At 41.1% G+C, this 26,284-nt stretch overlaps 1 protein-coding gene across 3 annotated transcripts in view; it reads left to right on the top strand.

Annotated features, from left to right (window-relative positions):
- Positions 1-26,284, top strand: part of stard9 (StAR-related lipid transfer (START) domain containing 9) — a 62,253-nt gene that overhangs the window by 18,543 nt on the left and 17,426 nt on the right. For 2 of the 3 annotated variants that reach the window (XM_033642614.2, XM_078175194.1), the window contains exons 4-21: positions 10,074-10,190; positions 10,403-10,435; positions 10,526-10,587; positions 12,270-12,382; positions 15,915-16,057; positions 16,248-16,315; positions 16,487-16,584; positions 16,734-16,943; positions 18,665-18,762; positions 18,853-18,930; positions 19,213-19,290; positions 21,192-21,371; positions 22,364-22,415; positions 22,780-22,905; positions 24,483-24,565; positions 24,776-24,837; positions 25,293-25,486; positions 25,669-26,149. In XM_033642614.2, the coding sequence (XP_033498505.2) occupies positions 10,074-10,190; positions 10,403-10,435; positions 10,526-10,587; positions 12,270-12,382; positions 15,915-16,057; positions 16,248-16,315; positions 16,487-16,584; positions 16,734-16,943; positions 18,665-18,762; positions 18,853-18,930; positions 19,213-19,290; positions 21,192-21,371; positions 22,364-22,415; positions 22,780-22,905; positions 24,483-24,565; positions 24,776-24,837; positions 25,293-25,486; positions 25,669-26,149 (2,276 nt within the window). The remainder of the gene's footprint in view (positions 1-10,073; positions 10,191-10,402; positions 10,436-10,525; positions 10,588-12,269; positions 12,383-15,914; positions 16,058-16,247; positions 16,316-16,486; positions 16,585-16,733; positions 16,944-18,664; positions 18,763-18,852; positions 18,931-19,212; positions 19,291-21,191; positions 21,372-22,363; positions 22,416-22,779; positions 22,906-24,482; positions 24,566-24,775; positions 24,838-25,292; positions 25,487-25,668; positions 26,150-26,284) is intronic. The other variant, XM_078175195.1, reaches the window with a different exon arrangement.

Here is a 26,284-nt window from a genome sequence, read left to right as displayed (position 1 = left end):
TACACACTGGCCCTTTAATGTATATTGCATTCGTATTTTATTTTTATTGCTTTACCATTGCAGAAACGTCACATAAACACAAAAGGGAAAAAAACATGAGGAGACCTGAATTGCCCTGTCTCACATGACCTATTTATTCCTGAGACATATTCAGTGTTTGTTTCTCATACCGTTCCATATCATATATTTCATCCGCAATTTTCAGCCATCCATTTTGTGTTGGTGGTTCTGCCTTGTACAGTCGCTTCGTAATGGCCTTTTTACAAGCAGCCAACAAGCTTTTCAGCTTCACCCTTAACAAAATATCCTCTGTCATATTGCCAAAGTATAATACTATACATGACCTAGGTATATCATAGCCCAGAATTTTCATAGTAACCATATGAACATTTCCCAAAAGTGCACCTAGTTTTTAAGATTTATGGGCTAACCAATGGGCGTGGGTTCTTAAATCAGACACTCAAATGTTACAGTATCATATAGGATAAGAATAATAGTTGAGCTCATGTGAGATTGTACTAATATTGCACCAGTGTGTTCCCCAGTGAATGAAGCTATGGTGCACCACTCTACCCTATGGATATCATACAAGGCTCCCATCAGTCTGGAGGCTGGAGAAGTCATTTCCAGCCTGCCATAAAGAGTGTGACATGCAGCTCTGCTCCACAGTGTTGTGCTTTGGCCCCTTTGACAAGGACTGGGGGAGGAGCACCAGTCCCCAAACTCTCTCCAGATATGGCTCTATTTATTTGTTTAAAGTCTAGCCTTTGCCCCAGTATCAGCTGCAACAAGAGTGTATACTAAAGAAGGAGTGCACAGCCAGAGAGCCTCCTGCCTTCATTTTTTCCCCCCATTTTCCTGTCCTCTGTTCCACTTTCTCCCTGCTGTCCTTCATTCCCATGTGTAGGGAGGCCTGAGTAATGAAGAGCAGCCTATCTGTTTGGCCTGCACATCTCTGTCTCTCCCTCCTCCCTCTCTTGCAGCCTCTCTGCCCTCTCATGCTAATTTGACCTACAAATTCTGTCCAAGTGTGACAAACGAGTGCGTTGTTGAACTGCGGCCAAACAGCTTCCTCTCTGTCTCTGCATGTGATTCTGTCTCTCTGTCTGTGTCCTCCCTGAAGTCTTCTCTACACATATCTCCCACTCTCACCTTTGATTCCCTGTCCTAGATCTCTAGCAGGAAGCAGCATCTCTGGCGACATTTCTTTTCCTGTGTCTAAACAAAAGCATTTAGCTTTTGCTCAGGGCCCAGCTGTTGTGTTTGTGTAACCCAGTTGGAAAGTGTGGGACTGGAACCGAGCCACCCTCTCCTCTTCTGCAGCTGTCCAGTCGTGGACATGCAGGAGAGTGAGGGGAATTATTACACAGGAGTTAACAGGAGTTTTCTTTGTATGACAGACTGTTTGCGAGAAAATTACATCTTCGTTTGCATGCATTTATCGCTTGCAGTCTTTAGTCTTTGCATTGAGTTCAGAGACGTCCTCCCAGTGAGAGCGGTTGCGGAGGGAAAATTAATCTCGGTCCTCTTGGTTGCGTCAAACCTGGCAAAAGCAATGAGAAGCTGAAGTTTTTAAATGTGGCGAAGTTCTTTACTCTGCTTGTCTGGCCCTCTGCCATCACCCTTGACAACATCTTACACACATTTCACACACACACATACACATGCACGCTGCACATAAATACTTCTCCAGGGTTTAGTGTAGAGCAGGCCACATAAAACCAGACCAGCAATTGGCATTTTCCACAGCCAGTGATTACAGGACTTAACTCATTACAGAGGCATTACATCATTACTTTTTCACTCTTGTCAGCCTGTCTTTATCATGCTGTCCTTCTCTTTCACAATTGCCATTCTTTCAAAACATTTCTCACCCGCTTCAGTGCCTTCCTCTGTTTTCTGTGTTACCAGGCCACCAACCAGGCTGCCACTTTTGGGGGGAAAAAAGTGTTTCAAAACGAACATGGAACAGTTTTTATCACGGTGTAGATCTCTGGCACGAAACCCAGCTGGGTCCTCGTTTTTCAGGAGACCTCATTTTCCTCAAAGAAGTCTGGTTTAACTTAGTTAGACTCACACGTGACGTTTCAACTCTCCTTTTAAGATCTGTTGCCAGAGTAAGTTTAACAAGATAACATCTTTCTGTACTTCACCACTTTATTTAAAAATGGCTGTCATGCATATGATGTTGCACTATAAATGTAAACTCGTGTTTACACTAAGCTGCTCTCTTTTAACATCTCTTGACATTGCATTGCTTGAAATTTGGATCTTAGCTTTAGTCTGGCAATGCATTTTATTTGGAGATAGTGGCGTGCTGTGATGTGTGTTTGCAGATGCAAGTATTGTGCCGCCAAGTATCTCCATTAATGCTTTCCTGCATGTATGGATGGTATGTTTTTCTACCTTTTCTACTTGGTTATAGTATAGCTAGAGATAGGGCTGCCCCCTAAAAGTCAATGATTCGAATCATCAGTCAGAGACCTCTCAGAGTCAACCAAGATTTTTCAAGTCGAGCAATCGTTTTGTTGCTTTTCATGCTCTTCTCCAGTACAGGCAGCTGCAGACCCAGGCCTAGGGTAAGTCTGTGTAAGGTGGAGGTAGCTGCCCAGAGGAAGAGAGGCTTTGTCCGGTCCGGTCAAGTTCTGAGATAACGTTATCTTCTGCCTTCTGCTTAGAAGTGGTGAATTTACAACTTACAGCAGCCTCATTCTATACAGTCTCTGCCTTTTGTTTGATATCTAGTGTTAGCCAAAAATGTTTTGCACATTTCCGATCTGCCATTAGCATAGTTAGCACATGTTACCTCTGAGGGCTAACTTGGCTTGCTTACTATATTACATAAATTATTATATATTAAAGAACAAATAAAAATATTTGTGATGAGCAGCCAAATCCAGTTCGACTGACGTCTGAGTTCGTCTGAGTTGGGTTCAGCCCTAGTTGATGGAAGATGGAATGCCATGCGTCTTCAGCCCCTTTCACACTGCCTTTTCGAGGGGGGAATGTCGCACCGTAATTCAGTCTCATTCTTTATGAACGGTACGATCGCTGAATTGGGAGACAGAGTTGTCTCGCCTGTAAGCCCACAGTTCAGGTAGTAACAGCGCCAAATAAACGTCTGTGTGGAAAGGACAGCCGGCAGGATGGGACCATGGACGGAACGGGATGTTTTGAAGATTTGTTGTGAGTGTGACCCACTGCCAGGAGATTTCAAAAAACAGATAACAGCAGTTAACAGCTAACTCAAAGAACAGCAGCTGAAAATGTTGCAAATTGATGAGACAATGAGGTCCGGGAGCTCCTTACCCTCCTTATCCATCATGTAACAGAGATGGTAAATGATTGTCATTGCCATGTTAAGTCATTGTCATTGTTTACAAGTTGCTGCCCAATGCATAAGTTGTATGTCACACTAGAGGCCGATGCTGTTGTGTTAAGCCCGTCATGCCTCTTCAGCTTCCATGACGGCAGTACACTGGGGTGGCATGATGCCACCATTATTTGGTTCTGTGTAACAATGCAAAGACAGCGTAAAGAAGGGACTTCGTAGCAGCCCTATAGTGCTTTCAGTGCGTAAAAAGGTCTTTATCCAAAGCAGATCTTCCTTTTCTTTGCCTTCTGCTGTATCTGCTCCCCTTTTCTAACCCCAATCCCATGTTTCATTCTTCCTTCCTTACTCTCTGTTTTGACCGGATGACGTTGACCTGCATTTCCTGCACAAGAATAAAATCTATATTCTGCTTTTCTTCTTTCATTGTTAGATTGTTTGCACATTTTTTTCTCAGCGAGTCTGAGGCTTTTGTCCTTGTTGTGGATGCTGTTTCCTCTAAATGGCATTACATGCACACACACGCACGTGCAGGGGCCTGCTGGTGACAACCTCCTTCCTGTTAATGGAGGTGTTTAGTCTGTCTCCTGTGTGTTGTTAGGCGACCGACCAGCCTGCACGCTTCACTATGGCTCTGGCCCAGTCACTTAATCTCCAGGCTGCTGTTCTCCTGCTTCATTTGATCCTGGAGTACATTTCCATTCCCACAATGCAACCTGTCCCTTACCTCAACTGCTTTGTTCGTCCAAAAATACCTCCCAATGCTGCAGGGAAACTGTGAAAGTAGGCTCTGGCAGGGGGCCATTATGTTAAACAGCCAGAGCACGATGGCACAAATTACAATCTACTGATATAATTTGGTGTGACAAGAGACGACAAACAACAGGATTGTTTTAATGTTGCCTGACATGGCCTGTCTAGACAAACTCACACGCAGTTGTATTTCTCTGAAGAGGTTGAAATAAGTTTATGCTTTCTCCTTGTGGCTTTGTTCAGGGGGTCATTTAAAGTATTTTTCAGACTTCTGATGAAAACAAACGAGGCAGAAACAGAAAACCAAAGGAATAGTGTACAGGGAGAAAAGAGAGAATCAAGTTCAGAGACAGTTGAAGTGAAGTTCCTGCTCTTTGTGCTCAGCCTGGAGGGACCCACATCCTTGTCGTAGCCCCCATAGAGCGAATTTAAAAGGGTCAACTTTAACAAGAGCTGTATTGATTCTCTGTGTTTGAGGGAGGAGAGGGTGTCTATGTCTGTTTTTGAAAAGTAGGATGAGGACAAGACAGGGGCGGCACTGCTTTTTGTCTTCATGTTTAAGCCTCCATTCAGCCAAGAAGCAGGGGGCAACACTTGGTGGTCTGGACTCCAGGGGGGCTGCACACTTTGTCACACAACTATGTGTTGGGCAACAGTCACTTAAGGAACTCACCATTTCAACTTTCTTCTTGGGTTTTAAACTGTTTGTTCTGATCAAGTAAGCACTGAAATTAATTCAAGGATTATCAATTAATCAAAAAATAGTCTTAAAGATGAAAAACTCAATAGTTACAGCCCTGGTCAGTAGTGTCAAAATGGATTCCATACACAGGAATTATGATGTGTTAGATGTCTTTACCACAGTGCCTGTTGGGTGATTTATAAGGTCATTGAGTAAGACAGCCGTTGTGGCAGCAGTTTTACTAGTTACACATGGCTGTTGTGCGCAAATGGTTGGCCAGACTACAGAGTAATATTTTAAAAATGAAAAATGTGTCTGTAGTCTTCAGGGTTCCAGCAGTTATTTTCTTTATTAATGCAGCTGTGAAGTTCTTTTTTGATAAATAGTCAAGTCTGTGAACTGTCATGACTTTTATCAAATGTCTTGTTAATTTTCTTTTCTCTTTGTTATCGGAAATGTAAAATAATGTCAGAAATGTAACAAATACTTTGCATCTCAGTAAAAAGGAGGATAACATACACTCAGCTGCACTTTATTAGGTACACCTTGCTAGTACCAGGTTGGACCCCTTTTGCCTTCAGAACTTCCATAATTCTCTGTGGTATAGATTCATCAAGGTGCTGGAAACATTCCTCAGATATTTTGCTCCATATTGACATGATAGCATCACACAGTTGCTGCAGATTTGTTGGCTGCACATCCATGATGTGAATCTCCCGTTCCACCACATCCCAAAGGTGCTCTATTGGATGGAGATCTGGTGACTGTGGAGGCCACTGGAGTACAGTGAACTCATTGTCATGTTCAAGAAACCAGTTTGAGATGATTTGAGCTTTGTGACATGGTGCGTTATCCTGCTGGAAGTAGCCATCAGAAGATGGGTACACTGTGGTCATAAAGGGATGGACACGGTCAGCAACAATACTCAGGTAGGCTGTGGTGTTTAAACCATGCTCAGTCGGTACTAAGGGGCCCAAAGTGTGCCAAGAAAATATCCCACACACCATTACACCACCATCAGCCTGAACCGTTGATACAAGGCAGGATGGATCCATGCTTTCATATTGTTTACACCAAATTCTGACCCTACCATCTGAATGTAGCAGCAGAAATCCAGACTCATCAGATCAGGCAGTGTTTTTCCAAGTGTGGCACCTGGTGTGGTCTTCTGCTGCTGTGGCCCATCTGCTTCAAGGTCGGACGTGTTGTTGGTTCAGAGATGGTCTTCTGCAGACCTTGGTTGTAACCAGTGGTAATTCGAGTTATTGTTGCCTTTCTATCATCTTGAACCAGTCTGGCCATTCTCCTCTGACCTCTGGCATCAACAAGGCATTTTCACCCAGAGAACTGCTGCTCACTGGATATTTTCTCTTCTTCGGACCATCCTCTGTAAACCCTAGAGATGGTTGTGTGTGAAAATCCCAGTAGATCAGCAGTTTCTGACAGACCAGCCCGTCTGGCACCAGCAACTATGCCACATTCAAAGTCACTTAAATCACCTTTCTTCCCCATTCTGATGCTCAGTGTGAACTTTAGCAGGTCATCTTGACCATGTCTACATGCCTGAATGCATTGAGAAATAATAGCCCAAAAATGGACAAACTGAACTGGTGTTTCAACTACATGTTATGTTGCTTTTAAGCAAAGTAACTAAAAACTGTCATGTTTACTTAATTCCAGTGACTTATGGTGGTGATTAACATCTCAAGCAGGTAATTAGTATTCTGTTTTACATTTCAAAGTCTCTGTCATAACCTTGGGTGCTGGTTTACTCACTGGTTTTTGCTTTATCAGTCGGTCTCTGTGGGTAGATAAGACATTGACACCTGTGTCAGTGTTGAACATTTTACTTTTCTCACAGAGATCTCAAGGCTGTTGAATATTAACACACACAGATTCACACACTCCTAAGAACAACCAGATGACCATTGAATCCCATTCAGGGTGCTTTCACAAGGCCAGGGGCCTTTCCCAAGCGCTTTCAACTACATCCAACCTAAACCTGTTCCCACCGTTTTGTAAGCCCAGAGTATACACAGGCTTAGCTCCAGGTTCTCGCTTCTCCTAACAGTGGTTGGTCGTCACACACATGGGAGGTATGTTGAAATGATTCCTGTGTTTGATCCATGGAGGTCGTGGTGGCTTTGAGAGCATTCCTCCTCTCTCCTCTGTATACTTACCCACCAGTATCTGTAATCCAGGCCTGAGCCTGGGGGCCAGGGAAGAGGGACCCCTCACTGATCCCCAAGGTGTGTTATGGTTCTGGGGGAGAATGTGCTGTGTCTCAGGTCTGGTCAAGATCAGGTTGCTGCTTCCCAAAGGCATATGTTGGCTTTGGATTGAGCTTTTGGATTGCCGATGGGGCCACATGTCCTCAGGAACTCACTCTGTTGACGTTCTTTATTTTTTGCTTATCAGTAACGAACAAAGGAAGTGAACAATGGAGAAAATTGATAATTTGTCTATTTGCCTTACCTCTAACCAGTAACACGTGCACATGCAGAAAGTATTATGGGCGCTGCTGACCTATCATAAATGATATCAAGGAAAACGCCCTCATTACTCATCATTCACATTGCGTTGTGTGCAGCAAAGTGTTTCATTAATCTCAAGTTTTTATCACAATGCAAAGATATTTGACTGACACCCATATAAAGATAAGTATCTGCAAATTCTGATGCCATGGAAAACCAGCTTTGCTGCCACTAATACACAAGGAACTTAATATGCTGGTTGGCTGTTTGTCAGCTCTGAAAGTAAATTAGGTCCTTATTTTTCCCCTGACACCAGTTTGCCAACCAGTGTAGGTGGTTTCGAGATGTGGTATACTGTTTGACGCTGGTGCCAAATGTAGAGCTGAAAGGATTAATCAACAGCAGCCCAAACTGCAGCCTCCAAAATGATCATAAAGTTGAATTACCACCTCTATTTAATAGTTTCAACAAATACTGAACATCATAGCCTTCATGTAGGTAGGCATTTACTGCAGGGCTGTATTAGTTTAAGCTAGATGTACCTAATAAAGAGACAACTGAGTATATATTCCAGTATATGTATATCTTCTCATATTAATATTCAATTGTAGATATACAGTATTAAAAAACATTAGAATTGTCTTGGTGAAACTACATATGATAATATCTTTAATAGTTGCAAGTGAAAGATGCAGCACTTTAATTCTTCAACCACAAAATCTCATCTCAAAATTTAGTTTCTACAAAACTAATTTAAAAGCATGTGATCATATGACTGTGAGTCAGTAGCTAAGCCTTTCACCATAATTACATTATCGACTTATCAAGGTCAACAAAAATGATCGAGGTCATGTCTATATATCAGATGATATTGCCCCTGTGTTTACCTGCAATGTCATTAAAATGTTAAACAACATGATGCCAGAATAAACAGCAGGATTTTCTCTACCAGTATAAGATCTGGGCACAGTGCGTAAGCATTTTTTTCCGCAGCGCCAAAGCTGAATGAACAGGAAAAAAAGTTTTATTTATTTAGGATATATTATTAATAATATATATTTAATTCACAGTACAATTTCAATGTCTGAACATTCTTAAACATTAAAGTTTATTGGTCTTTGAAATGCTGTACTTGCATTATTATGCTCTCATATTATCATTTTATCAGTGGCATAAAATGGTCTTAAAATGACAATAATATTCTTCATCGCAACGATTTCCTTGACAATGTATCGTCCACCGGAAGTAGGTATTATGACAGGCCTGTCACTAGCAAAGAATAATTTATAAGCATCCTGTGTTGTATGATATGATGATAAAGATGGCTGTTGTATCGTTACTGTGACTGTGGTTTATGTAGACACATTTTTATTTTACTCCTGTTTCTCTGCACTTATACAGTATCCCCTCCAGTGTAATGATTAAATAACTTGCAAAACACATAGAACAAATATATATTACATATTTTTCATTCCTTTGCTATTGATATTGTAAGAGTGCTCACAACAACAATGCCTTTACTGAAGGTGTTGATTTGTTGGTCAGTTTATCATGACCCTGCTGCTGTGGGAGTGTGATCTCCGCGGAGAGGACATAGAGAGTCAATCCGCCCCACACAGACACAGTGACGAGGCTAACTATTAGCATGTCACAGCTAATGCTGTATAACAGGTTTAACAGAGTCGAGCTGTTTCAGTGTGAGTGTGAGTTTGATGGGACTGTTTGATGGCTTGTGTCGGATGTTAGCCGCTGGCGCTGTGTTAGCCCATGCTAACCGGGTTAAACTGACTGTTCTGTGTAATGGCAGCAACAGAAAGTTTGCTGATTCTTTTCACCAGTGAAGAGAATTGGTATCCAGTGAGCGGGGGAGTATCTCTCATATAGGTGTCCACCTCTGCCTCTGGGTTATTAGGCTTACCCTAGCAGCTCCGTATGACTTCAGTCAGGGTAGCAGCAGACTGCACTGTCTCATCATGTACCCCTATAGCATCAGGATATTATACTTAATATATTTTCAATTGTGTAAGTGATAGTAACAGATCAAAACTCTTATTGTTGGTTAATGGTTGAACAGTTAGCATCCCTTCTGCCAACATAAAAATTATGAATACACACTGATTTCATCCACTTTCCAGCATGTGTTTTCTTATAGTTGTACTCCTGATATAAAAGTAATTGGTTTTGATTTGGCCTCATGCTAATAATCTCCAGACTCCGGCTCTCGGTTGCAGACACAGAGAGAAGGAAAACAAAAGGCCTCAGTTGATTGTTTTGAGTGGGACTCTCCCGGATCCCCCCGTCTCACCACCGTGCTTTTAGGCAAGGTTTATTTTCCTGACCCCAGTCACTTTTACAAAGTCTTTCTACCCTCACATTTGATTCTCCCACATACACATTCTGCAAAGTTGTTTACCCAGAGTATTAGCTGACCTCCCTGCTCCTTACCCAAGCACCTCAGCAGGAAGCAACATTACCTCCCCGCCACTGGCCCTCTGCCACAGCATTGTGATGGTGAAACCTTGGTGTAAATCTACACTCATGTAAAAACACAATGCGATTAAGATCAAGGACATCGGCTAACACTGTAAACACATCAGCCCGCGAGAGCACCTACTTTTTTAGCAAAGCACGCTTTCAAATGTGTTTTCCAGCATTCTTACTTAAATAGCATCAACATCGTTAATATGTATACATGAACTGATTTACATCCTGAATCAGCAGCCTTCTTAATTATCTACAGATTTCTGACTCCACCCAGTTATTTATAGACATCTTAGTCAGTCTTTCTTTGTGTATTTGAGATTTAGGGTGTGTGTGTGTTAATATCCCTCAGGTGTTCCAGGACCTGGGTGTGTCGGTGCTGTCCGGAGCCTCTGAGGGCTACAATGTGTGTCTGTTTGCTTACGGCCAAACGGGATCTGGGAAGACATACACCATGATGGGGACACCGGTGAGGACAGTACTGGAATCACTGCATGGCGTCATATACATACTCACCAGGCACATTTTAGGCAATGCAACTGTTACACAAAGTATAAACCCAACGCATGTTGCACTGCAAATAGGCAAAAACACTTGTGTGACCCTATTCTACATGGCAACTGTCAAAATGATGCCACTGTACACTCACTCCCTGTTTGGTTTTCTTCTGTATAATGTCAGGACTCCATTGGCTTGACCCCTCGGATCTGTCAGGTACGTCAGTGGACTGTACAGTTAAATGATTCAGCTACCAGTACCTGGTGTTGCAGTGTGAAATAAATTGCATTTCTCCATCCCTTGCAGGGTCTCTTTAGGTCTGAAGACACTCTTCCTGATGGGCAAAACTCAAGCAGAGTGGAGATCAGGTACTGTGTTACAAATGTCTGACTGTGTGTGATTTTAATTTCTTTCCCAATGTTGACATTCAGATTAGACGGGAACTTATGAAACAATTGTGCTGCAGAGCTGCAGGCAAAATGGTGTAAATCAAAAACTGGATTTTCTTGTTGGTGTTCAAGGCAACCACAACTTCCACAACTTCTTGGAGGCAATGTGAATTTGCCAAAGCAGATATTATGCTGTCTCAGTTCTCCCTGCCATTTCCACACAAGGAAAAATTAAGTGTTTTTACAGTTCAGAGATTATAATTTCCAGAGTGTAGACTGTGTTTTTGGGTTGTTTGGTTGGACCTTTGTTCTAAAATGTAGACCATGTATGTAACCATGACTACGACCCGGTTCACACAAAGCCAGGATCCATTTTGTTATGTCATTCCCCTCCTTTGTCCCTCTGCACTGTCAGCTCTCCAATGATGGCAAAGTGCAAGAACAGTAAAGTTAAAGGTTGTTTTTTATATGATTTGGGAAACGCAGATAATAAACTTACAGAGCAACTCACTTAGGGCCTGTGTGCACATCGCGTTTTTTTCTGAGCGCCACCATCGTTTTTTCAATTGTTACCAAGGTGCTATAGCTTTTTTGTGCAGCCTCTTCGAGTACTTCTAGTTGAAACCTCTGGGCTCCTCAGAAAAGCACTGGTGTTGTCACTGCTGCTCATTTAGCTGCTGTCTACACTGAGCTGTATGATATGACAGTCAGCTACTATCACAGCAAAGACAGAAAAGCCTATTTGTGGGAACAGATCGACCAGATGCTGGATGTTGCTGGTGACTGCTGTGCTTTTTATCACTTTACACATTGTTAGCTTGTTGTTAAATGTGCAGTTAACCAGGCCCTCAGGAATGCAGCTCAGCCTTGCAGCAATTTCTTTCCAGTGGACACTCAATGGTACTGAAGTAAAAAAATCCCCTGGAGCCCAAAACTGTCTATAAAACTGTTGACAGAACACTTGGAATTGCAAAAAAAGAATCTCTCTAATCTTATTCGTAAAACATTCTTTAAGCCAGTCTATGAGGTGGATGGGAACTCAACGATAGAAACACTACTGCCTATATTCAGTGGGCTGCATACAGTGGAAGTAAATCTGGAAGCTAGAAGCTTCTTTCTAGCTTTTTATACGCCAGGTGAGCGACTCAGTTGGAATGAATAGGTGCCATCTTGATGTCTGGTATCCAGTTATTATTGAAATCTATGCTCTTAAAGTAGCATTACGTTAGCTACCTAGCTAACATTAATGCCAAGATATTATTATAGAAACAAAACCCACCTGAAGCACTTGCCAGCACATTGCCACCGCTTTTCTGCCCATGAAAAACGATATGAGGACACGCACCTATAATGTGTAATGGGACTGTATTTAGGCCTGTGGTATGCATCTCAGTGATAGTACGGACATAAAATGATAATTACTGACATCATACAAAGTGTGTGCCTTTGTATACCTAGTAGCTCAGTGGGTAGAGTGGGCCCATGTATGTGGGCAGTGTCCTTGCCGCAGCAACCATGGGTTTGATTCCAGCCTGTGACCCTTTGCTTTACTTTACTTTTACTTTACTGTTATCAATTAAAGGCAAAAAGCCCCCAAAAATCTTTAAAAAAAAGTGTGTGTCTTCATAGGAAGTTATTGTCTTATCCCTCTGTACCTGCAGCTTCCTTGAGATCTATAACGAGCGTGTGCGAGACCTGCTGAGAGGAGGAGAGCAGAAGAAGAGAACCTCTCTGAGAGTTAGAGAACACCCTGAGAAAGGACCCTATGTACAAGGTGAGCTCGGGGAACTTGTATCTCAACTTTGTGAAGTGTTAGACAGCAAAGACATCCTGTACTTTCCAGGACTAATCTCAGTTTAAATTTGAAAGGTGTTCTCACTTTTTTCTCAACTTCTGCATCTTGCATCAAAAACTAAGTGATGTTTTATTTATTATTTACCCTATCTGCAATCCTAATATATACACAAACACATGCATACTCCTACCTATATGCACATACACAGACATAAAAACTGTGCAGGAAAGGTAGAGGAAAAAAGATCTTTCCTAAAAGCACAAAGCAAGTAAAACAAATTAAATGAATTATAATTTGGATTCAGTACTCAAACACATCCTCACAGTTCCCTGTGTAATTGCACAAAATGTTGAGCTCAAAAATCAACAAATCATTTCCGCTTTTTATCTTTTTCTGTCTGTCTTTCTGATTAAATACTTAACTGGAGGTTCAGAGGCTGCAAATTCTCATTAAGATAATTTCACCTCGATTAAAATGAGATAAAAAAAAATCTGTGCAAATGTTCTTTTGAATAATCTTTCAGTGACCTCATGTCTCTGACACACAATAAGACACTGCATATTTAAATTTTAAGGTCTTAGGTGCTTTCTAAAGCTAAGAGCTCGAAGAAGTTTCCAGTCACAGTTTGTAAAACGTAAACAAACACTCAGCAGTTGATCACACAGTGTCCTAAACACTTTGAAGATGAGAGTGGATACTAATGGTTAAATCTTCTCTCTACACTCTCATACACACGTAGACACATAATTTTGTAAAATTATGGACTTGGACTTGTTACACGGTCTGCAGTATTTTGAGTCATGTTCGTGCCTTGTAAGTTTAGTTTAGTTTAAAAGGCGGTATGTGGTCAGGGATGGAATCTTGTTCCGTTGTTAAGTTTTTGATCCGGTCCGTCCTGGCTTTAATCCAGACTCCTCTTTTAGCTCGTCCTACTTCTTCTCTTTTTCTCTTTCTCCCTCCGTCTCCTCATCCTCCTCTCCTCATTCCTCCCCTCCCTCTCATCCAGCCCGTGTCTCTGTGTTTAAAGCCCCACATCCACTCATTGTCAGTATCAGGAGAAATCCCAGTTGACCAGAGGAAGTGAAGTCATTTCCTTGCAGTTCCAAGGAGAACACTTCACTGCAGACACAGAGCACATTTAAGACTTGCAGCTTTTGCTTCTTCTCCATCAGCACGTGTCCGGTCAAACAGTATTTACTGTCACTGTGACATTCTTTTGAAATAATTAAAATGTTTGTGTTGAATGTTCATATTAAAACAAAGGAAGTAGCCACATTTTATAGCACCACGTGGCTGTGTGTGCATGTGTTTAACAGCCTCTTGCATTGATGTGATTCACGCCTGGAAGTAGAGCATAGTGAAGAGTTTTTTTTGTGTGCGTATGTGTTGCTAAACGCTGTGGGAAAAATTACAAATCAAACATGAGCAAGTATTGATGAGACATGTTTCCTGTTTGTGACTTCACATTTTTATCTCTCCGGTTTTTTAACTCCTCTGCCTACATTTCTTTTTCATGTTTGCTGAAGTATCATCAGTGTTAAGCCACTGTCAGTTTTATGTTTTTGAGAGCTGTCTCTCAACAAAATGTCTTACAAATGTGTTTATTTTTTCATTTTACAAGTTTATTCCAAAAGCAGCCATATGGAGTCTTGACTTTAATCCCCTTTAGTCTTTGAACTTCATCCCATACAGTATTTTTAGAAGACTGTATAAATTTACATATGATTCATTATTTCCCAACTGTTGTATAATGTTCATGTAGATACACAGCAATGCAGCTGTACTGCTCTTGCATGTAGTTTTATTTATATATATATATATATATATATATATATATATATATATATATATATATATATATATATGTTAGTTACTTCCCACTGTGGCAGTGAATTAATAAACATTTGTGCTTATATCCACCTTATTCCTGAGGGCACTACTGTAGAAATGATTATGGTGAGATAGCGGAAGTAGCAGTGAGCTAGTTAGTCCCATCGTCTGTCTGTGGTTAGTCCCAGTAGCTACTGTTGGTGGCTAACCACCAATGCTGGTTCTTTTCCAAAGTAACTTACCAGTATAGCAAATACTGATTTATTTTTTAACAAATATTTAACTAATTTTAACGTAGCATTTTCTAAAATGTCTTCGCGGAGCTCTAGTACCTGTTGCACTGTCCGTGTCTGTAACGACTAACAACCAGTCTAAGCTAAATTTTTGTCTTCAGCAACTATGTGTTGAACAAGTAACCAGAACAAAAAGGGGATTGTTCCTGTTGCCAAAGGTGCCATTGATATGAGAAATAAAACCACAAGAGTTTCACAAGACATAGCAAAAAAGCATTAAATCAGAATTTGCTGAAGAGAATAACACCTCGACTGACAGGTGATATCTCTGTCTTTCCCTGTCTGACTTCATTCTCAACCTTCATTAGGAAATTGCACGTTATAAAATAAACTCGGCAACATACTTTGAAATATTTATTTAGTCATTAGGGCTGAGAATGTGTTACTGATTTAGCATACTTTCGTTATTTCTTTTACTACTATTTTATATTACTGTTACTGAAGTCTTCATCAATTATGTTAAAAGTTTGCCGAATGTGTTAGTATCCCTTAATAAGTCATCATAAATCATCTTTAGAAGGAGCAGATGTTTACCCTAAGCTAGCTCAGACCATGTTAAAGTTAACAATATTTTAACGGGGCAAGGAAAGCTAATTGCTATCGTGCTCGGTTTAAAAGGATGCTTTGATGCTTTGAGATGGCTGTCAGAGGTGGCATAGGTATGATCACATAATCTCGTTTGAGCTATAACAGGTGGTGTGTTGCACCATTTATTTCCCAATCGCTCTTGGAAAGAAGAATAGAGTATTGTAAACAAACTGTTACCATTGGAAATTGCCGGTTTCCGGTTCGACGCCAGAGGTTGCACCCATAATTCACTTCACGCAAGGTATCATGGGTGCTAGGAATAAGGTGGATAAGTCTTTAATACCACTCTTGGTTAAGTAAAGGCAACTCCCTCTGCACAGCCAGACTCAAGGATCAGGTGCTGGTTGGCCGTCGGAACATCTCAGATAAAATCATCAACATCAACTGAACTGAATATCTGTGATTTTATTAAGAGTGGAAAACACGTTTTGCCCGTGGCGCCTCCAGGTTCCCTCAACAGAATCATATGAGCACCCACAGGTGTGCTGAATATACATGGGTCACATTACTAATTATCACATTTATTTAAATTTTCTTTTTCAATATTTTTTCTTTCACGTTCTTCAGTACAAGAGTTACAAGAATAATGTGTGATTTAACCTTGTCCCATTATGTAGATGACTGACACAAAGATTTTATAAAGAAAGATAGACTGGAGGTCCTGCTTCTGTCTCTCTACACTGTTAGACGGAAAGAGGGAGTGACAGGAAGTGACAAGTGGCTCATGTCTTCATATGGATATGGATTACTCTTGATTTGTTTACTGTAGATTTCTCAGTATTTTGTTTCTCTCTAATCAGACCTGTCACAGCACCTGGTCTCAGACTGCAAGCAGGCCATGGACCTTTTGGAGGAAGGCATCGCTAACCGAATGACTGCAGCAACCCACAACCATGATGCCAGCAGCAGATCCCACGCCATCTTCACCATCCAGTACACACAGGTCATCCTCTCTCTAAGCCCTCTGTTTATCTTTAATACAGCTAAACTCATCTGTTAATGAGCCAATTTGCGAATAATCCTCCTTATAATTATTGTGCCTGTGCAGCTGATATTATTAGTATGTATTTTCAGGTGGAACATGTATCAGTATTTCAGATTCCAGTCTGATTACGCTCGTCTTTCCTCCACAGGCGATCCTAGAAAACAACCTTCCCTCTGAAACTGTCAGCAAGATTAACCTGGTGGACTTGGCTGGGAGGTGAAACTGTTATTTCCCTCTGTTGTGTGTTTTTCTTCCACGTCTTTAGAGTCAGAGTTATTGACTAAACTGCCCCCTAGTGGAACCAAAGATTTTCTGAACAAATTTTTATTGGATAATCTTTGTGTTTACTGATTGTGAATGACATGAACCTCATGTTGTGTCTGACAGTGAGCGAGCAGACCCCCACTACTGCAGGGACAGACTGACAGAGGGCTCTAACATCAACAAGTCGCTGGTCACTTTGGGCATCGTCATTTCTGCTCTTGGTAAATGTTTATGATTCAATTTGAAGTTTAGCTGATGATGTCTTAGAAATCCAGACCCTGCTATGTTTCCTTCCACATTTCTCACTATATTTCCCTGCTGTTCATAAATCCCTCAACCGTTGTACTTCTTCTTCCTGCTGCCTCCACAGCCCAGAACTCCCAGATGTCCAGCAGCTGTCAGAGTATCAACAGCATGGCCTCTGAGGGCGATGGCAGCACGGTTGGAAGCCACAGCAGCTCCCTGTCTGGAGGAGGAGGAGGTGGGAGGAGGCACTGCTTCATCCCCTACAGAGACTCAGTCCTAACCTGGCTGCTGAAAGACAGCCTGGGAGGCAACTCAAAAACCATCATGATTGCAAGTAAGTGGAACAGATGTCAGGATTGTGAAACGGCCATGGCTGTGAGAACTACAAATTAAGCTTTGCTAACTAAGCTAACAGAAAGTTTAGAGTTGGTTTCCAAAAAAGTAGCGACCATGAGCTGTTCTGTGTCAATATCAAACCCTTAAGGCAAACATGAAATATGAAAAGCATAGTTAGTAATTAATAATAGTGAAAATAAAAATGTAAATTTGGTAGTTTATTAAATTCCAGCCAAATCTAGTCTCTGTTTTTAGTTTCTTCTTTTTAAAACAGCCCTGCTCATCGTAACTGCTGCAAGATAATGTAACTTTGATTAAAAACCAATGTATGTGCATTAGTTTCTCAGTAATTATTAAGATGACCCACTTTATCTGCAGCAAGTCTAAAAGTTACTGTTCTGTATTGTACTAAAATGAAGCTAATGGCTGAGTGAGATTGGTGCCCGCATCAACTGAAGCTGCTACACCGACCATGGAAGCCATGTGTACCCCATTGCTCGCCTCTATTTTTATGCGGCTGTTTTTTTTTTTTTGTTTGTTTGTTTTTCTACGCACAGCTGGGCGATATGGACAAAAATTTATATCTCAGGATTCTCAAGCTAACTGGCGATACACGATATATATCTCCGTATTTTTTACGAAATGGGCTACGTGTTCAGTTATCAAGTCAAAGCCACATTTGAGATGTCACATGCACTTTTATAAAAACAGACTGTGATCAAAATAAAGTACAAAGACAGGAATTTTATTCCCGTGTTTGAAATATGCAGTTTGCAGCACAGGACACAAAACTATAACATGTATAGTACAGTACAGTATAAAAGTATCAAGTAGGTCTAAATCCGCTGTAGTTTGGAACAATTAAAAGTCTTTGTGGGGGGAGTTATAAAGTCGTTTTCCATCTGTTGGCCTTTCAAATGAATTCAGTGCTGGAAAATGATTCAAATCTTTTCATTAATCGAGGCTCATAATCTTATATATTCATATAGTATCAACAGAGAGGCTGAGGGAGGGAAGGAGGGAGAGACGCTATGTCTGCGTTACAGGTCCTCTAACGCTATGAGAGGACGCTATGTTACGCCTCACACAAACTAGCAGTGCAGCGCTGTACTGCACATGTGCTGTGGTAATTTCATTCATCTCACAGACTGATTTAGCGTAGCACGTGCAACATATAGACCGATGTCACACTATAGACTAATTAACAGATGGACTAAACAGAGGAGCAGCTCTGTGTCTCTCTGAGTGTTGCTGGAGAACGTGTGAGTGAATGAGAGGGGTGGAGCTGTGCGGAGAGTGCGAGAGAGGAGAGATGCACACTGGTATGCGTTATGTAACACAACTTGACCCTATATCGGTATAAACGGTATAAATATAAATTTATGTCTTGCTTGAAAATGTATCGATACGTCACACATAGTCATTATATTGCCCAGCCCTACGCACAGCCACACGGCGCAGAGAGTGGCTACTCCACTCTGTCTACATAACGCGTCACATCTGTGTCCCTTGTATCTTGGCTGTAATAGCTGGCTGGAAGGTTGGAATGAAAATTTAATAAGTAATGTTTATGTTTTGGAAAATAGTTTGCAATGATGTGACCACTGGAAACATCACTGCTATATTCCTTTAATTCTCACTCATGAAACTCCGTTCTTGTGATATGAGCACTAATTTTCATGTGTATATGTGTGTGTGTTTTGTGTGTTTGTGTTGCAGCAATCTCACCCTCCGCCAGCAGTTACAACGAGACCCTCAGCACCCTGCGCTACGCAGCTCATGCCAGAAATATTGTCAACAAGCCTCGGGTTAATGAGGTCAGTGGCTGTTTAGAGTTCAATGCCAATATTTAATGTTTGATCTAGATGTTTTAAAGTAGGTTAATGTGTGCTGTGATTTGTGTGCAGGATGCCAGTGTTCGGCTGATCAGGGAACTGAGAGAGGAGATTGACAGGCTGAAGAGCATGCTGCTCAGCTTTGAAATGGTATGGTGACCTTTTATCGTTAGAGCATAGCGCTAGCTCTCAGAGGGATACACCCTACGGGCTTTACCCTCCTCAAAAAATCCTTCTTACCACTGTAAGGCTTTGAATTAAAGAGATTCCCACATTACACGTTTTTGTAGCAAAGGCTTAATACAGTGCTTTGTGTCTCTGTGACATTTTTCCGTCCCCTGGGTGGTAAAGACTGAATTGCATTGTAACGTGACATTTTCCTTTTGCACAGCATTTCTCACTGATGATTTTTTTTACCCTTTTGACTGACAGCAGCGTAATCCCAGTCCATCCCTGAGCGATGAGAGGGATGGAAATCTCTCTGACATCGTGCTACAGAACGAACTGAAGGTACGGACACACATGGTTACATCTGTCTGAAGGATACAGTAGTCCTTGACACATCAAACATCATGAGTTTGACACTAATTTCACTTTGAAGAAATACAGGGCAACATAAAATCAGAGGGCTGGGGACCTTGTGCCGAACATAAAACATCACCCTACAATGACTACTCTGGGGCTGCAGTCAGCTAAAGAAAATCTTGTTCGACTGAAATTCTGACTTCTTTTAAACCAAACGACTGGTCAATAGGGGGAAAAACAATCTGCGTGTTATCTCTAGATCAGTGGTTCCAAACTGGGTTGCGGTCCAAAAGTGGGTTGTGGGGCCATTCTGAATGGACCACAAGTGACTCTGTGAAGTTTGTAAAAAAACACATTTTTTTTCAAAGTACAGTGAATTTCTGACACAGAGCTTTTATTTTGAAGTGCTGTTTCCTGCTGTCGAGTGAGTGACTGACAGACAGCTACTTGAGAGAGACAGCAAACTAGCTCAACGACATGGCCAAACACAAGTATGATGCTGAATGTATTGAACTGTGTGGACCTTGAACTAATGACTAAGGAGAAATCTGGACCCTGGGGCTACTCCAGTTGGGAACCACTGCTCTAGATTAGCTAAGTCAGCTACTGAGTGGACTTTACCAGGTAGCGTTGTGTGTCCACCAAAGTGTTTATTTCTTTTTGGATTTTTTTGCAATGGGAGCAGTGTGTATTTACAGTATGTCACAAATACCAGCACCACTATTGGCACCATTAAGTATTGAAAATTTGGGTAAAACACTGCGCTCCTCACTGTCACTTCTTACCCAGTCATCCAAACATAGTGGAGGAGGGTCGGGTCAAACACCACAAGTGCTGAAAAACAACAAAGACGCTGTATAGACCCGCGGGCTGTCCCCTCTCCCTATGTGCTTCAGCCTTCCCCTCATCCAGACCAAGTACCCTACCTTGTGTTGGCATTTTTACTCCTGCAGATATTCCATATCAGAGCAACCAGATGCAACCAAAGTAAAAAAAAAAAAAACCTTGCGCAACAAAAGCACTCTAGTGCTCCCGGCAGGGAGTTTTCAGCTTGAAAATAAACACCATTCATGGTCCAACCAGTGAGAATTTGGCAGAGCATACTACCGATCAGAATGTGTCAGCCCTCCACTACTCCCTTTGAACTCTCTAACCTCCTTGACCTGTTGTTGGGTCCATCATCACAAATGTGTGTTGTGCGGTATTATTTCAGCTGACAGGTAATGAATTCTAAACTCCATTCAGGTCACAAGGTTTTAGAGAACATAGAAATACACAGTGCAGATTTATTTTGCAAATGAAATGCACTTAAAAAATCAGTTCACCCAGGTTACAGTTAAGATTTTTTCCAGCTTACTCTTTACTGTTTTAAAATAGCTTTTCCCTGCAAGTTTTCGATATTATTGCCTACTATTTGTCGACTTCTGACTTGACGGGAACAATTCAATAGATAATAATAGAAGATAGTGAAACTAGGACATTATTTCTTGAAGAAAACATGAAAACAACTCATTTTCAGATGCAATCTTTGACTGCATTGAGGTCTATAAACAAGATTCCATTCACCTCTGTTGTGCTGTGAGCGCTGCAGATGTTTCAGCAGTGGATATCACAAAATCTGTGTGTAGGAATAAATACACATCAGTGACACATTGTCAAACAGTTTGTTTTTCTTCTGACTTTGAAACTTCTTCAAAAAATGGGAAACATTGGGATTTAATATAGAGTAAAATACAGTAAATAATCTTTATCATTTAACTTACGGGTGGTAGAAGTAGTGGAATTAGTAGTGGCTGCAGTTATCATCTTTGTCTTTCTTACCACAGATATTTACACACCCTCTTAATTACCTTCCTCCATCATCTTCATCAATGTCTCTTCCTCAGGTGGAGCAGCTGACAAAGGACTGGTCGGAGAGCTGGAGAGACAAGAAGGAGCTGCTGGAGCAGTACAGCGTGGACATCAACCGAGACCAGGCTGGATTTCTCATCAACTCGCTCCAGCCACACCTGGTTACTTTGGATGGTGATGTCCTCAGCACCGGGGTCGTCTTCTATCACCTCAGGGTATGATAGATGCATTGTGTCCATAAATAGTAATGTTTTTTATTGTGGTGTTATTTACTGTAAGCGTACCCCTTGATGAAGTCTTTACTTTGTGAGTTTTCTGCAGTGATTTTTGTGTAAATATCAGAAAACATGTCAAGTATAGAATTTCATAAGTGTAGCACTCAACATTAATATTAATAGTGTGATGCATGTTAGTTGTATTGGATGTATGAAACGTGTACTTTCACTCTCTTGCTCTGTACATTTCCCATCATCCCCAGAGACACATCACTTAACTGAACATCACGCAATCTCCCACAAACTGATATTCTTTGCATTTGCTCTACTTTTTCTCAATTTCTCCAAACTCCAAAGTTCCTGATTTGTCAGCTGTCTCGACTAAAACAATCTTTTTTTTCCCCTACTAGATTCTTCCCCCTCCTCCTCCCGCTATTTCTCTCTGTTCTGCTAGAAACACTCTTGAGAAAAGGTGCGTTTCTACTGTCTTTTCTTCTCACTCTACCCTCCAACTGTCCTGTCGAGCTCCCATATCTGCGTATATGTGTGCGTGCGTGTGTGTGTGTGTATCTTCCGCAATGCATAAAGCTCTGTTGGATAAGAGGCTCTTAGTTCTGAAGCTAGGACTCAGGGGAGCCTAAGCTGTCCTGATTCTGACAATGACAAGCGTACCCTTAGGCCTGACAATTACACTGTTTCCTGCATGTGAAGAGTGGAGGCCACCTGGGAACACATGTGGTCTTGACACCGCATAAGAAAGCCTTTAATCCTGTTAGATAAGACTTCAAAGTAAACAAATTATATTTTTTTCTGTCAGCTAAGTGAAAGATTAGATGTGAAAGGACAATAGTTTTACGGATCATTGTGTTTAAGTCTTGTCATTATATCCACCATGGCTTGTGTTGTGAGCACAGAATGCACAGTAGTTGTTTTGATGTTTTTATTTTTGTACACTTTGAATATATGTTTACATAATGCTTTTCTTCTTACAGCAAGGAGTTACCCGCATTGGACCTCAGGAGGAGTTTGAAGACCCACATATAGGTATTATTTATTCACTTGGTGTTCAAGTTTCCTCGTCCAGCTGCTCAAACTATATTAGAACTGTTGTACTATGAACAAGTGGAAATCCTCAAAGCATTTTACGATAATAAATTATCTTAGAGTAGACATACAGCAGAGAAAACATGCAGCATAAAACATGGCAGAAGATATGAAAATACACAGTAGATTTTAAGTATTAAATGAGAGTGCAAAGTAAAACAACATTAAATCCTTACACAAACTGTGCACTCTTCGTTAAACGCTGCTTTGAGCGCTGAGAGTATTCAGCAGTACAGTAGCTGCAGTGGCACAGCTCTCTAAATCAGTATGTGTGTGTTGTGTTTCTTCTGCATTCTGTTTGTAGTTCTGCAGGGCAGTGCCAGCTGTGAGATTGAAAACCATGGAGGTGTGGTAACACTCAGGCCGCTGCCGGGCTGCGTCTGCCTGCTCAACGACAGAGAGGTCACCGAGCCCTGCAGACTGGCTCAAGGTCAGCTCATGTTCTCAACAGAACACTTTGTTCACACCGTCTTGGTCTCACTGCATTTTGTATGCACACCTTACACAGATCGGATGTTTTGTAGTCGAGGCAAACAGCAAGAAGAAAGTTGTCACATGTTTTTAATATCTGATCTGATGTGAGATTGATATGGTTTATTCTTTCTTATTTTATTATCCCAATGCAGTTATTGTCACTGTCAGGCCTTTTAGAAGCTCAGGTGAGGTATGACACATGTAAGACAGTAGAAAGGGAAAGTTATGATCTGTAAGATTTGAGTTCTGGTTGGTTTGGTTGTCAGTGGTGGAATTTAAATAAGTATGTTTACTCAAGTACTGTACTAAAGGACAGATGTAAGAAACTTTTACTTGAGTAATTTAATCTCATGCCACTTTCTACTTCTGTCCCACTACACGTGAAGGGGAAATATTCTACATTTTTCCACTTTTCCACTGTTTTGATAATTGAGTAAGTCATTGTCATTTTATTGAAAAAAAAATGTCATGGTTTCAGTTTCACAAATACAAGTTTTAAAAACAAAACAATTTTTAATTAATTATTTTGGTGCATTAAATTGATTTAAAATTTTCTACACTGTGTGCTTTTACCTTTTTTTTTTAATTTAATTTAATTTTATTTTTTCAATTTTTATTTAGAACAAGGAGCACAGTTCTTACATCACATCATATTTACAAAGAGAAATGATAAGTATAAAATAAAATAAATAAGAATTTGGTAGGAAGAAATACACTTAATTAACAATTGAAGTAAATTAAAAAAAGAAATTCACGCTTACAAAGCAATAATAATAAGTACCACTTTTTTGAATCAATTAATTTTTGTACCTTGAGTGCTGTTACTTTTAATACTTTAATAACAGTAACATTTTAGAGTACTTTACTTAGAGTAAAGTAACATTTTCAGTGCAGGATTTTTACTAGTAACAGTATTTTTACAGTGTGGTATTAGTTTACCTTAGTAAAGGATCTGAATACTTCCTCCACCACTGCTTGTTGTTTAGTATTACTTGTTATTTTATTACCAAGATGCGACCAAGAACAGTTCTGTTCACAATGATGTCTTAACTCTGCAGCTGACATTATAAACTACCATTTAGAGAGGTAACTAGTGAGTGTAAATGAATTTATTGCTCATAGCAAAATAAAGGCCAAACATAAGTAACAACAAAACTTCATACTTAAAGAACATTGTGTTGTAAAAAACAGAGTGGTGGTAACATAGCATGAAATCAGACCTGAGCAGCACTTGACATTAAGAATTGAGGTCATGTAATAGCTGTGCTCTGCTGGATATCACACATAGGTTAATGTACAATTATATGCACACACTGAACAGATGAGATTTGATAACATATATGGGTTAATGTACAATTAAATATTCATAGACACTTCAATATGCACTGATAAAATTCTTCCCAGGGGTAAACGTATAGACACACACTCATGTACACTCATACACTGCAGCACATACACCTCATCAGCTTACATCAACACAGTGCTACAGGATGAGCACAGCTTGTGACCAAGGAGGTGTCTCTCTTTCTCCAGGGACGGTGATCACCCTGGGAGGAGTGCATAAGTTCCGCTTCAACCACCCAGCAGAGGCTGCCGTCCTCCGGGAGCGCAGACGGGTGGGTGCTGCTCAGTTGAAAATAAAAATGATACAGTCGTGATAATGTTGATGATGAGCAGATGAATGAAATGCTGTGGATAAACTGTAATGCCAATGATACACACTATTGTTTCAGATCACTTACATTATATGTTGCTCTGAGAATAGTTGTGATTGTGTATTATTTATCTCTGATATTAAAGTTGATCTTTTTGTGATCTGTTCTCAGGCCAGTGAAGGTGGCATGACCTGCACATACATTGACCTTTGTCCCATGACTCCTGACCTCAGGTAAATACTGCCTCCAAAAAGGAAATTCACAGAGCAACACAATGTTCATCCCTCTGTGAACATGTGTGTGTTGTGTGCAGAGATCTCATTCTGCCAACTCACAGCATACATATTTCATCAGAGGTACATGTCTTGTACCATGTTCATGCATGTAGAAATAGGGCAATGCTTCATGCATGTTTCAAAGTGGAGATGGCATGTGTTTCCATTAGCCCCCACCCTCCTGAACAATCCCAGTTAGCTGTTTACAGGACAGGCTCAGCCGTTGCCTGGTTACTGCTGAAAACCAACAACAGTAGCTTTTACTTTAAACCTGCCACCACCTTACTGCTTAATTCTAGACAGGGAATTGTACCAAGGTGAGCTGAAAGGATTTCTTCCATTTTTTTGTTTTTTTTTTCAATCACAGTTCCTTACTTTGTATTTTACCCTGGATCTCTGTGTGTGTTTTAAAGTGTCGAAGAAGTGAAGCTCCAAGGCCAGCTGGGTGCCTCTCTTTCCCCCAGTGAGGAGCCTACTGCTAGGCAGCGCGTGGAGGAGCAGCAGCGCTACGTGGAAAGTTTGCGACAGGAGATTCAGGCTGAACAGAGGCGAGCTGAGAGAGAGCTGGAGAGGGAGCAGGCCCACCTCCGACAGCAACACAATGACAGTAAGTCGTCTTTCAACACACTCACATTAATACAAAAGGTTATTGCTCATGCAGATACCTGTTAACTTCCAAATACAAACAAAAATTGTACATAGTTTTAAACCAAAATGGATAACAACATCAAATTCAGTACACGGATGAATGTTTATTATGATCTCCCTCTGTAAATCTTTACCCAACAGTCCAGCAGTGGATTTTCCAGGAGAAACAGCGCCTTACAACTGTAGAGCAAAGAATCACCCAAGAGTCCGGAGTGCAAACTGACCTTATCCCTGCACCCCTCCTGGAGCGAGTGGCAAGTCAGGCATCTGAAACCCAGGAAGGTCAGACAGTGGATTGTCCGTCGCAGGTGGCAAGGGCTAGGAAGAAGGCGGTACAGGAGGAACTTCTAAAGCATCACGCCCTTTGCCGTGCCGAGAGCCGCATCCGTCGGAAAAAGTTGCACTACCAGTTGGAGAGAATCGCCCGCAAGCGGCATCTGTTGGAAGCTAAGAGGGAATTGCAGCAGCTGGAAAGCGCCTTGCCTCCAGCACCAGACAGCCCCGAGTCTCCTGAGCTGGGGTCCCCTACGAAACTCAGAGGAAGACCATTTGTTTCTCGTAGACACTCTTTCTCTGCAGATATTCTGTCCCGGCTCTACCCACAGAACACCCCGATCTTCAGGTACGCACATAGAGTCATTAATTGTGTTGTGGGCAGGCAAACTTCTTTGCATAACTAACAAAAAAGCTATGCAGATTTTTATCTTGCATTTGTATCTTGATATTTTGTGGTTGCTTGTGCCTCCCATACATAAAT

Source organism: Epinephelus lanceolatus, chromosome 15 (assembly GCF_041903045.1).
Source record: "Epinephelus lanceolatus isolate andai-2023 chromosome 15, ASM4190304v1, whole genome shotgun sequence".
Classification (NCBI taxonomy): domain Eukaryota; kingdom Metazoa; phylum Chordata; class Actinopteri; order Perciformes; family Serranidae; genus Epinephelus; species Epinephelus lanceolatus.
The sequence above is the reverse complement of the archived record's forward strand: the minus strand, read 5'-3'. Positions and strand labels throughout refer to the sequence as shown.